A 13,435-nucleotide genomic window follows, 5' to 3' on the forward strand; every position below is an offset into this window, starting at 1 on the left:
AGCTTTTGTCATTCTCTTTTTTTCTCTTTTCCCTCGGTGATTTTTGTTGTGTTGTTGTTGGTTGGTTGGTTGGTTTGATTGTTTCAGAATTATTCTTTTTATTGATTGATAGTATCCATGATTTTTTTTTTTTTTTTTTGGTCTGCTCTACCACCTTGATACCAGAATCTCCATGCTGGCAGTGATGAATCACCTGTCCAACAGATAGGGAAATTGTGACTTGTTTCCTTCAAGGTGAGGAAAGTTCTGACTTGTTTCCTTCCTTCCAGGTGAGGAAAGTTCTGACTTGTTTCCTTCCTTCCAGGTGAGGAAAGGTATGACTTGTTTCCTTCCTTCCAGGTGAGGAAAGTTCTGACTTGTTTCCTTCCTTCCAGGTGAGGAAAGTTCTGACTTGTTTCCTTCCTTCCAGGTGAGGAAAGGTATGACTTGTTTCCTTCCTACCAGGTGAGGAAAGTTCTGACTTGTTTCCTTCCTTCCAGGTGAAGAAGGGTTTGACTTGCTTCCTTCCAGGTGAAGAAAGGTATGACTTGTTTCCTTCCAGGTGAGGAAAGGTATGACTTGTTTGCTTCCAGGTGAAGAAAGGTATGACTTGTTTCCTTCCTTCCAGGTGAGGAAAGGTATGACTTGTTTCCATCCAGGTGAGGAAAGGTATGACTTGTTCCTTCCAGGTGAGGAAAGGTATGACTTGTTTCCTTCCTTCCAGGTGAGGAAAGGTATGACTTGCTTCCTTCCAGGTGATGAAAGGTATGACTTGTTTCCTTCCTTCCAGGTGAAGGGTGAGGAAAGGTATGACTTGTTTCCTTCCTTCCAGGTGAGGAAAGGTATGACTTGCTTCCTTCCAGGTGATGAAAGGTATGACTTGTTTCCTTCCAGGTGAAGAAAGGTATGACTTGCTTCCTTCCAGGTGAAGAAAGGTATGACTTGTTTCCTTCCAGGTGATGAAATGTATGACTTGTTTCCTTCCAGGTGAAGAAAGGTATGACTTGTTTCCTTCCTTCCAGGTGAAGAAAGATATGACTTGTTTCCTTCCAGGTGATGAAAGGTATGACTTGCTTCCTTCCAGGTGATGAAAGGTATGACTTGCTTCCTTCCAGGTGAAGAAAGGTATGACTTGTTTCCTTCCAGGTGAGGAAAGGTATGACTTGCTTCCTTCCAGGTGAGGAAAGGTATGACTTGTTTCCTTCCAGGTGAAGAAAGGTATGACTTGTTTCCTTCCAGGTGAAGAAAGGTATGACTTGCTTCCTTCCAGGTGAAGAAAGATATTACTTGTTTCCTTCCAGGTGAGGAAAGGTATGACTTGTTTCCTTCCAGGTGAGGAAAGGTATGACTTGCTTCCTTCCAGGTGAAGAAAGGTATGACTTGCTTCCTTCCAGGTGAAGAAAGGTATGACTTGTTTCTTTCCAGGTGAGGAAAGGTATGACTTGTTTCCTTCCTTCCAGGTGAAGAAAGGTTTGACTTGCTTCCTTCCATGTGATGTAAGTTTTGACTTGCTTCCTCTCAGGTGAGAAAAATTGTGACTTGTCTCCTTCCAGGTGTGATGGGGAGTTTGTGGACAAACTGAAAGGTTACATAGACAACGGGCTGGACCGCGACGCCACGAGGATGAAAGCGGGTCGCAGCGACATGCCTGACTTACAGTCGTTGTTGGAGACGGCAGGTCAAGGGTTGCAGAGGTGCGTTGTTGTTTTTATTTGCAGATTTGGTGTGTGGTCTGTTGAAATCAGTGGTGAGTGTAAGCAGTGACCCCTGTGGGAATTTCATCCATGTTATCAGTGAATTGAGTGTGTTTGTGTTGATTTGTTTGTTTGTTTCTTTTACTTACTGTCACTCTACATGTGTGTGTGTGTGTGTGTGTGTGTGTGTGCAAGAAAGAATTCTGAGTGTTAAAGCATGCAGGTCCACATCCTGTATTCCCTCTTGTATTTTTGAATGGATGTGGGCATACATGTATTTCTGTATATTGAAAAAAACTAAACATGCACACACACATATATGAGCTCTCTCTCTCTCTCTCACACACACATGTGGTGGTGTGTCCATCGAGATCGATGATGACCATCGTTGTCATCCAGCTGGGGATTGGGGGGAGGGTGGTGGTGGGGTGGGGGGGAGGAAGCTCATGAATCTATCTGTGAATGCGCAGATGGCTGAATAGTCCAATCTGCGCACGAAATGTTCGCTGACAGTTGGGGCAGACAAAGATAGGCATATCATTGTCAGGGAGCTTGTTTGCCCGTGACTTTCTGGCCTGCCTCTTCTGAACAGCTGCAGCAGTCCTGTTGGCCTCGCACAACTTGGCACCTTTGTGCACAGCAGCGCGCCATTTGTCACGGTCCACTGCAGATTCCTCCCAGGAGTCAGGGTTGATATCAACGCTTTAAGAGAGACTTTCAGAGTATCTCTGAAGCGCTTCTTCTGACCTCCGTGTGATCTCTTCCCTTGTTGCAGCTCACCATAGAAGAGTCTTTTGGGCAGCCGATGGTCTGGCATGCGCGCCACATGTCCAGCCCAGCGAAGCTGGGACTGCATCAGGATGGTGAAGATGCTGGGAAGGGTGGCTTTTGTGAGCACCTCTGTGTCTGGGGTCCTGTCTTGCCACTTGATGTTCAGTAGCTTCCTGAGGCATGTTGTGTGGAAGTGGTTCAGCTTCTTGGCATGTCGTTGGTACACTGTCCAAGTTTCGCAGGCGTACAGTAGTGTGGGGAGAACTACTGCTCTGTAGACCTTTAGCTTGGTCTCAAGACTAATGCCTCTTCTGTTCCAGAGATTTGCACTGAGTCTGCCAAAAGTTGCGCTTGCTCTTGCAATCCTGACGTTCACTTCATCGTCGATGGTCGCATTTCGTGACAGTGTGCTGCCAAGGTATGTGAACCGCTCCACCGCACTAAGTCTCTGACCGTTGACTGTAATGTTGGGCTCAACGTAGGGTTTCCCTGGGGCTGGCTGATGGAGAACTTCAGTTTTCCTCATGCTGATGGTAAGGCCGAAGTTCCTGCTGGCAGTGGCAAACTTGTCGACACTGAGTTGCATGTCAGCTTCAGATCCAGCGTTGAGGGCACAATCATCAGCAAACAAAAAGTCTCTGATGATGTCTGTCATGACCTTCGTTTTTGCTTGAAGCCTTCTGAGGTTAAACAAACAGACACACAAACAGACACACAAACAGACACAAAGTATTATTGCAGAAAAAATTGATTTTATGCTGCTACGTCTGTGACAGATTCACATTGATACTCTAACAAAATGTCTTCAATCACCGATATGCGTGATGGGACATTAAACAAAATTCCTTCTCCTCCTCCTGTGTCACAGAGAACTGGACATGTTTTTGCTGAAGATCGCCATGGTTCAGGATATTCTTGCTCAGGATGAAGACGACCGTAAACGTGCATCAGGAGCCAGCATTGAAATGGTAAGAAAAAGATTCCTTTTCTCAGTAAAGTAAAAAAATTACATTTTCCAGAGGTAAGAATATAATAAAATCAAGCCGCATGCAGCAAAATAAGGCCAAATGAACATGCTTAATAGCAAAAAAAAAGCGTAAGACCAGACAGAGCTTAAACCTGACAAGATGGTGTCGAGAGCCTTGGCCAAAGGAATGATTCAGCGCTTTTAGCTTTTAGAGGCGTTTGATTGGCTAAGAGCAGGACCGAGCAAGACGGGTCGTCTTTTCACTGTTAGCTGCATGAAATTTGGCCAAGCAGAGCAAACCGCTAGTCCTAGTTTGCATCAGTTTGACATGGTAAGTATATGTATCACCAAACGTGGAGTATAATACAAACTTTTTTTTTCCAGAGATTAGCTTTTCTCAGTAAAATGAAAAGATGACATTTTCCAGAGATTCCTTTTCTCAGAAAAATGAAAAGATGGCATTTAATTACACATACTTTACTGTGATCCACTGCTACAGACTTTGGCAGGGGTCTGGATTTCCACCAGTGGGTCATGGTATGTTAAATGGAACGTGATTTTAGGAAGAAAGTTTACTTTTTCTCTTTTAACCCCTATACTGGTGAGCGCTTGTGAAATGAAATCAAAGTGGCATAGAATTTGAACTACAAGAGCTGCTTCTTGTGTACTTGATGTGAGTAATGTAAGGTCTCGCCCATTGTATTTGTATGATGTGTCCTTTCGCATTTAAGTTTTTGTTATCAGATTATTTTGTGATCATTTTATACTCTTTTTTCTGTTTTGAAAATTATCTGGAGTTGAAAATGAAGTCCTGAATGGCTGGCATATACAGTGTCTTTATTATAAATGCTCTCCACAGATATTTTTCCATTAGCAGAGATCATTTTTGTCCATGACCAGATTGACATTCTGTCTTTCAGAGGGTACCTTTTGAAGAGCAGGTAACTATTCGTGTGTACAGTTCTTCTTTTTTTTTCTTTTCTTTTTTTTCTTTCTTTTTTTTTTTTTTTTTTTTTGTTATTGCTTGTATCAGACACATTTTGGAATGACTTCTCCCATATGGAATAACTGACTCAATCCCTTTACAGATATTTAGAACTTATCTTATTTGAATCTTTCCAGCTTAGCTTTGAGCTTTCCTTCCAAGCATCTACATCAGTTTGCACGTGTGCATGCACAGTGTGTGTGTGAGTGCATGTCTGTGTGCGTGCGTGTGTGTGAGAGAACATATGAAGCGTTCATACGCAAGGGTATGTAAACGTGTATGTGATATGCATACATGTTTTTTGTATGTCTACATCCTTATGTTTGCGTGTGTTTTTGAATGTATGCAATGTATGTATATATTTTTTTCTTTCTTTCTTTTTCTTTTTTTTTTCTTTTACTTTATCCAGGAGGTAAGTGTGTATAAGTCTTCATTGTATGATTGTAACTTTTTACAGTTTTAATTACCATTTTTTATTTCTCCAGACGGGGACGTCATATGTGTCGTTCCTGGCCGCCAAACTTCAACAGTGCAAATCACAACTCCTTGAAGTGCAAACAAAGGTATAGTAGTCGTAAGTCTGTTCCTTGTTCTTCAGTATCTGTGTGTATTTGGAGCGTTCATTGAAGTTGCTTTCCCTGTCATCCTCTTTCTCTTCCAGTCACTTTCTCTTTCTTCTTCTGTCAGTCTTTAAGTGTGGCTGTGTTTGTCCATGCTTGCATGTGTTAATACTTGTTTGCTGAGTGAGTGCTTTACAAGGATGTGCATTTTAGATGTTTGACTACATGTATATTGATAAATGTGTGTGTCTGTTTATATATGTCGGTGTTTCTTTACTTAGATGTTGTGTGTGTTGTGTGTGTAGAATCAGCAGTTACTGAAAAGAATAAACAGAGAAAGAATATCTCCTCAGTGCAAGTACTGTAAACTATATCTCTTCAGTTGCAAGTACTGGAAACTATATCTCTTCAGTTGCAAGTACTGTAAACTATATGTCCAGTCCTATTGTGCACAAATTTCACCTTATAGTTTGGGATGGGCGTTTACTGGGTACTCTACCCACTACTGAAGCCTATTCCTTCACCGAGTTTGACTGTGCAGCACTGGATGGGCTGGGGGTGGGGTGAGAACAGAATGCTAGTTACTGAAACGAGACACTTTGTGATGGAGTAACGTCACGCTCTCACTTGGTTGCTCAGTAAAGCACCATCATCTCATGCAGGCATTCCATTCTTTAGATCTAAATCCGCATTACTTTGTAAAGGAACTTGATCACAATTAACAAACTGAATGATCATCAGTTCATGATGTTGTTTTTTTGTGGGTTCTTTTCTTCCAAAGTCAGGAGGTGGGTGTTTGCAATGTAAGGAGGAGGAGGGTGGCAGAATGGTTAAGCTGCAAATAGAGAGAGTCTGTGAGGGTGTGGGTTCGAATCCTGCTCTCGCCCTTTCTCCAAAGTTTGTCTGGAATAATCAAACTGAGCATCTAGTCATTCGGATGAGACGATAAACCGCGGCCCCCTATGTAGCACGCACCTTGCGCACTGAAAAAGAACCCATGGCAACAAGTGTTGTTCTCTGGCAAAATTCTGTAGAACTCCTATCTGATAGGTACACTAATATATAAGCATGCACTCGAGCCCTGACTAAGTAAGTTGGGTTATGTTGCTGGTCAGGCATCTGCCCAGCAGATGTGGTTAGGGTATATGGATTTGTCCAAACACAGAGACGCCTCCTTGATAAACTGAAACTTACAATGTAATGTACCTTACGCGCATTTTTTAACCTACCATGTGGGGTGGGCGTTTTCGAGACACTGGATATTTACAAGGAAGTTTACAGTATGCCTGGTCTTTACCAGCGTCACGTAGTTGTTTGTTTTTAACACAGGCAGAAGAAGTGCTGGATGGGGCCAAGGATGAGGGTTACGACTACCCTGATGAAACAGAGGTGTTGTCCCTGGTGAGGCCCAACATCGAGACACCCTGCTTGACCCTCAGAGGACCCAGTGTTCGAATCCCCCTCTCCACATTTGAGGTACTGACACATTAGGTATTGACATGTTGATCAAGAAAATGCCCAAATCAGTGACTGTTTTTAGTGATGAAAAAAATGGATCATAATTTAGTGTATGTGCTACTTTGTCTGCTTTTTTTTTTTAAAAGACAATTTTATGATTACTATCAAAAAATTTTGTGGAAATATCTTTAATACAGAGAGTAATGTTGTATTCTGAATTTAACAAAAGAGGAAGCTAGTCAGGGATACAGAGGGGAGGTAACCAACTTCAGGAGGTTATCAACGGTAGCTACTTTTGTTTTCTCCACATAGGCGGATAGTAGTTTACACAGGACAGGAATCGGACTCCTGCACTAGTGGGTCACGGTAAATATGTTACTTAAACGTAATTTTAGGAATAAAATTTCCTTTCTGAATGGTACTTTTTTGTTATGAGTTTTATAGAACTGTGTGTATTGTACTGGGTTTCTTTGATTACATTTTGCATTCTGAATGGTACTTCCTGGTTTGGAGTCTTATAGCACTGTGTTGTGTTGCATGTATCACAATGCATCGTTACGTTATAGTGTAGTGAGTCAGTTCAGTGCACTTGCATCGTGGCGGTGGTTTGCAGGTAAAGCTGGTGAAGGCTGGCAAGATGCTGAACCAGGCGGTGAAGGTGAACCTCAACGTGGACATGCGGCAGGGGCGACTGTTTGCCGTCAAGCCCTCCAAGGATTTTCTGGACTCCAGCAACACCTTCACACACGACAAAAGTGGGTCAGATGTCAAACACAGTGCAACACTATACAATGCAGTGCAGTCTAGTGAAATACAGTACAATACAATACAATGCAATGCAATGCAATGCAGTACAAATCAATGCAATGCAATGCAAAACAATACAATGCAGTACAGTACAGTCGAGTACAGTACAACACAATGCAATACAATATAGTACAAAACAATATGATACAGTACAAAACAAAATGTTATTGTATTAATCACTCACAAGGGAAATGCTGTGTCTTACATAAGACAGCAGACATGTCACCTCCTGCACAGCACCAATCATATATATATATATAGAGAGAGAGAGAGAGAGAGAGAGAGAGAGAGAGAATAGGAACAGAGAATTCATGTTAACAGTTATTATTACAATATACACAATGCATTGTTTTGTAGCTCCTTCTGTCCAATCAGAAATATTTTTTGTGATTTTGTTGATGAACAGTTGCATCATTTCTTGCTTTCACTTCTTCTGCTGTTTAAATGTTGAGTGGTCATCATCAGAGGCATGTACTAGGTTTATGTCCATGAATGTGATTGTATTTATGTCTCACATTTTTTCTTGGTAGGTTTTTTGTTTGTTTGTTCATTTTTCTCAGGTTCTATGGGACCAGTATTTACTGGTTTTCAGCCCTGATATAGCCCTTTTTAGTCGGATGGGCTACAATCAACAAAAGATAAAGAACTGTTTGTTCATGTTTGTATTATGCATGTTCATGATTGTGACAGTACTTATGCCTCAAAGTTCTTCCTAGGTTGTTTTTTTTTTGGGGGGGGGGGGGGGGGGGGGGGGGTATTTTTGTTTTTTTTCCCCCTCAAGGCCTGACTAAGCACTTTTGGTTACGCTTCAGGTTAGGCATCTGCTCAGCAGATTATGGTGTAGCGTATACAGATGTGTCCAAAGGCAGTGACACCCCCTGAAGAAACCGAACAGAACTGAACTGAACTGAAGTGAACTGCAGCATGCATTGCTTTCAGTTCTTCAGCTGGTGAAGAACACGCGAGACAACAGTCGCCTTGACGTCATCATGGAGGGCAAGAAGAAGTTCACCTATCAGTTTGACAGCGCCCACGAGCGGGAGAACTTCTGTCTGCAAGTGCGGCAGATGAAGATGCTCCATTCGCAGGAAACGGACGTGGACAATCTGTCCATTTTCATTGGTACTTGGAACATGGGTGAGGACTATACTTGTTTTTGTTTGTTTGTTGTTGTTTTTTACTTTGTTTAGTTGAACTTCTTTTTATTTAAAGTGATATTTTGATTTCCTCAAGAGTGTGATGACATTGGAATGTGTGTGTGTGTGTGTGTGTGTGTGTGTGTGTGTGTTGTTTTTTTTTTTTGTGCGTGTGTGTGTGTTTATGCATATGTTTGTATGATTTAAAGTTTGTTTATGGTTGCTATGTTTAGTGTTATGTGCTAGTGTTCTCAATTTATATGTGTGTGTGTGCAAATGTATGTGTCCTTTGAGTGTGTGATCGCATTTGCGTATGTGTGTGTGTGTGCATGTATGATAATAGAATGTGTGCGTGCATGTGTGTTTGACATGTGAGTGTGTGAATGCTTGTATGTTTTTACACATTGAAAACTCTTGAATCCATGACATGTTTGTCCTGCCTTCGCCTTCTGCATGATAACTATTGCTTATCACTTGGTCAGCTTTGCTTCTTACATGCTGTGGGAGATAACATCACCAGACCAGTAAAAGTAATGGAAAACAGTTTTGCATCAGAATGAGGAAGATGCTGCAGAAAACAGTTGAACATATTTTCAAAATTGTCTTTGTAAAGCTATACTTCTTCTGCATTCATGGGCTGCCACTCCCACGTTCACTCGTATATACGCGAGTGGGCTTTTACATGTACGACCATTTTTAACCCGCCATGTAGGCAGCCATACTCTGCTTCTGGGGGTGTGCAAGCTGGGTGTGTTGTTGTTTCCATAAGCCACCGAACGCTGACATGGATTACAGGATCTTTAACATGCGTATTTGATCTTCTGCTTGCATATACACACAAAGGGGGTTCAGGCACAAACAGGTCTGCACATATGTTGACCTGGGAGATCATAAAAATCTCCACCCTTTACCCACCAGGCGCCATCACCGTGATTCGAACCCGGGACCCTCAGATTTAAAGTCCAACGCTTTAACCATTCGGCTATTGCGCCTGTCGTAAAGCTATACAGTAACAGCCTGTAGTAACTGCAGTTTGCATGACTGAACTTTCCTGTGACATAAACTGAGAAACTGTGTGCACACTTTGGAACGGTGAAAAATATGTTGTTAGCTGGCCTTGGGGTCTTTTGATGCATTTCCATTTCTTCATGATCTTCTGTTTTTCTTTCTGACTCACTGGTGTTCGGTTGTCTGTGTCTGTGTGTCTGTGTGTCCGTGGTAAACTTTAACATTGACATTTTCTCTGCAAATACTTTGTCAGTTGACACCAAATTAGGCATAAAAATAGGAAAAATTCAGTTCTTTCCAGTCATCTTGTTTAAAACAATATTGCACCTCTGGGATGGGCACAAAAAAATAAAAAATGAAGCCTAATTATATGCAAACTGCATTTACTGTTATATTTATATTTTTTGTATTCTCTAAACTTGGCACTTTGATCTGATATTCTGACCTAGCAACAAGAGCAGTCATTATTATCATTTTTTGTTCAAACAGGAACTTCTTTTGCTAAGCATGAAAGTTTTATTTATTTTGCAAATGTTTTGGTGCAGGGGTAAAAAAGGGAAATTACTCTGTAATTAATGCTAGGGGACTTAATTTGCTTTAAAATGATCTTTCTCATCTTAAACATTACATTTTGAAATTATACTCAATACATAAAAAGCTTCTTTTTTTTTTTTAAAGTGTATCTCAAGTGAGTCTTGAAGGCCTTGCCTCTCTTGTTTCTTTTTTTTTTTTCTTTCTTTTTTTTAACAAGTGTACACTGTTTGTAGCCTGTTCATAAGTACAGTTCTGACAGGCTGCTTGCAGGCACTAAGGTTTGGTTAGTTATCTGGAAGTGTAAAAGTTTCTTGTTAGTTAAAAGTCTGGGCAAGTTGCTTATGAATGGAAAGTGTGGGCGATTTTCTTGCAGGTATAACATTTAGGCAAGTCGCTTGCTAGAGTAAACATGGAAACAGTTGCTTACAAATTTTGGACAAGTATCTTATAAATGTAAAGGCTGGGCAGGTTGCTTGCATGTATGTACAGTCTGGGCAAATTGCTTGCAAGAGTAAATTTTGGCAAGTTGCTTATAAGTGTAAATTCTGGACAAGTAACTTACAAATGTAAAGGCTGGGCAAGTTGCTTGAATATATATACTGTCTGAGCAAGTTGGTTATGAATATAAAAATTGGGCAAGTTGCTTACAAGTGTAAATTTTGGACTAGTAACTTATGAATGTAAAGGCTTGGCAAGTTGCTTGCACACACACACGCACGCACGCATGTATGCACGCACGCACTCACACACACACACACACACACACACACACACACACACACACAGTTTGGGCAAGTTGCTTGTGAGCATTAAGTTTGGGCAAGTTGCTTGTGAGCATTAAGTTTGGGGAAGTTGCTTGTGCAAGTGTAATTTTTGGACTTGTAACATAAATGTAAAGGCTAGGCAAGTTGCTTGCATATATACAATCTGAACAAGTCGCTTGAGATTATAAAGTTTGGGCAATTTACTTACAAGTATAAAGTTTAACATGTTCATTATTTGCTATTTTTTTATGTGGGAAAGATTAGTAAATGATAATGATTATAATGATTATACTGATTCTACTATTAATAATGATATAAGACATATTTTTATTATTGATATTATCATTGTGTTGTGGACAGGATGACCTGTTTGTTTCCATGATTACATTACACAGGACTGCCTGCTTGTTTCCTTAAAAATATTACACATGATTGTCTGTTCCTTTCCTTAAAGATATTACACAGGATTGCCTGTTAGTTTCCTTAAAAATATTACACAGGATTGCCTGTTCCTTTCCTTAAAGATATTACACAGGATTGCCTGTTCATTTCCTTGAAAATACTACACAGGATTGCCTGTTTGTTTCCTTAAAGATTCCACTCAGAATTGCCTATTTGTTTCCTTAAATATATTACACAGGATTGCCTGCTCCTTTCTTTAAAGATTCCACACAGAAATGCCTATTTGTTTCCATAAAAAATATAACACAGGATTGCCTATTTGGTTTACTGCTTCTACTATTAATAATGATATAAAACATATTTTTATTATTGATATTATCATTGTGTTGTGGACAGGATTGCCAGTTTGTTTCCTTGAAGATGTTACACAGGATTGCCTGTTCCTTTCCTTGAAGATTCGGCGCAGAATTGCCTATTTGTTTCCTTAAAGATATTACACACGGTTGCCTGTTTGTTTCATTAAAGATTCCACAGAGGATGGCCTGTTTGTTTCCTTGAAGATATTACAGAGGATGGCCTGTTCGTTTCCTTAAAGATATCACACAGGATTGCCTGTTTCTTTCAGTAAAGATTCCACCTGTTGGTTTCTCTAAAGATATCGCAAACTAGGGTTGCCCCGCTAAATTTCTGTGCGGAATGTCCGATAGGAAAGTCCGCACCGACCAACACTCTCAAGTTCTGGCTACGCTGCTGGGGCGAGGGGAAGAGCAAGGACCGCACGTTGTCACGGTTACCGCATGACATCTATGTGATTGGCACGCAGGAGAGCGGCATGACGGACAAGGACTGGATCAACACACTCAAGGCCACACTGAAGGCCACGCTGATGATTGATGTGGACTTGGTAAGGCTGTGTGCATTGGGGTGGGTGTTGGGGGGCGTGGGTGTTGTCTGTGTGAGTGCAGTGCAGAGATGCCAACTGTTGTGATTTCGCCATATTTTGTTACGCTCAATCGCAGTTTGTTCCGACGTTACACCCACGTCAAAATTGATCCGAATTCATTTTTTAATTACACATACTTAACCGTGAACCAACTAGTGCATACTCCGGCAGGGGTCTGACATTCCTGTCCTGTGCAAACTACTATCCGCCTATGCAGGTGTTGAGATGGCTGCCGGAAAAAGAGGGCGCTAGCCAGGGGGACAAAGGGGACGTTACCTACTTCTGGGAGGTTATCGGCCGTAGTTCTCTCATTTTCTCCGCATAGGCGGATAGTAGTTTGCACAGGACAGGAATGTCAGACCCCTGCCGGAGTCTGCACTAGTTGGGTCATGGTAAGTATGTTATTTAAACGTAATTTTAGATAGAAAATTTCCTTTTTTGACCACAAAGCATGGTCACATGCTTTCCTGTTGTAACATTACCCAGATGCTCTTGACCTATCAATCACGAGGCCAGGGCAGCCACTACTGAGCTTGGTCTCATGTGATGATACTCAGCTAACTAATCAAGTGTGTGTTTACATTGAAACAGCATTCTGTGGACCAGTCAGCTTAATCACAGCAGTTACACTGTGTTGCAGATAGGCCGAAGTGTTTGTATGCCTTGTAGATAAAATGTACGTTTGTTGATGTGGCTCAGAGTCCGAGTGTTTCTACCAAATTCAAAATGTTCCAACCAAATTTCTTGATTGTTCCTACAAACACTTGACAGGGGGTTGGCATCACTGGGAGTGCGTGTGTGTTTGGGGTGGGTGGGTGTTTTTTTTGTATGTGGAATATGTGTGTGGCTGTGTGTTGGGGGGGTTGGAGGGGGGTGTTATCTGTGTGTGTTGAACGTGTGTGTGTGCTTTGGGGGGTTGGGGTAGGAGTGGTGAAGGGGATTTGGTGTGTCTAGGTGTTTGTGTGTGTATAATTATGTGTGTGTGTGTGTGTGTGAATATATGTGTTTGGTTTTTGTTTGGTTTGTGTGTGTGTGTGTGTGTGTGTATGTGTGTGTGTGTGTGGCTTGTGTGCTTTTGTGTTTGTGTGGGGTTTGTTCATGGTCTGTGTGCATGTGTGTGTTTCTGTGTGTTTTCTTGTAAACACAATGTTAAACTGTAAACTTACTTCAAAGGGTTTCTGATACTTGATTGTGCAAGAGAGAGAGAGAAAGAGAGTCTTTGTGTTTGAAACTGTATGTGTATGTGCGTGCATGCATGTGTGCATGCGTATGTGTGTGTGTATGTGTTTGTGTGTGTGTGTATGTGCAAGCGTGTGTGTGTGTGTGTGTGTGTGTGTGTGTGTGTGTGAGCGCATGTATGCATGAACATGTTTGAGAGTATTTTGCTAAATCTGCAGGTTGTTAAATAATCACAAACAAAGTTGTTT

The 13,435-nt window shown here is 41.4% G+C and overlaps 1 protein-coding gene across 1 annotated transcript in view; it reads left to right on the forward strand.

Moving 5' to 3' along the window:
* LOC143289091 (phosphatidylinositol 3,4,5-trisphosphate 5-phosphatase 2-like) overlaps window positions 1–13,435 on the forward strand; it is a 65,656-nt gene that overhangs the window by 14,525 nt on the left and 37,696 nt on the right. Inside the window, exons 6-13 of the mRNA XM_076597939.1 lie at window positions 1,533–1,673; window positions 3,313–3,412; window positions 4,332–4,352; window positions 4,882–4,959; window positions 6,286–6,432; window positions 7,028–7,169; window positions 8,161–8,358; window positions 11,773–11,969. Of these exons, the coding sequence (XP_076454054.1) occupies window positions 1,533–1,673; window positions 3,313–3,412; window positions 4,332–4,352; window positions 4,882–4,959; window positions 6,286–6,432; window positions 7,028–7,169; window positions 8,161–8,358; window positions 11,773–11,969 (1,024 nt within the window). The remainder of the gene's footprint in view (window positions 1–1,532; window positions 1,674–3,312; window positions 3,413–4,331; window positions 4,353–4,881; window positions 4,960–6,285; window positions 6,433–7,027; window positions 7,170–8,160; window positions 8,359–11,772; window positions 11,970–13,435) is intronic.

The sequence above is a fragment of the Babylonia areolata genome, chromosome 13 (genome assembly GCF_041734735.1).
Source record: "Babylonia areolata isolate BAREFJ2019XMU chromosome 13, ASM4173473v1, whole genome shotgun sequence".
Taxonomy (NCBI): Eukaryota; Metazoa; Mollusca; class Gastropoda; order Neogastropoda; family Buccinidae; genus Babylonia; species Babylonia areolata.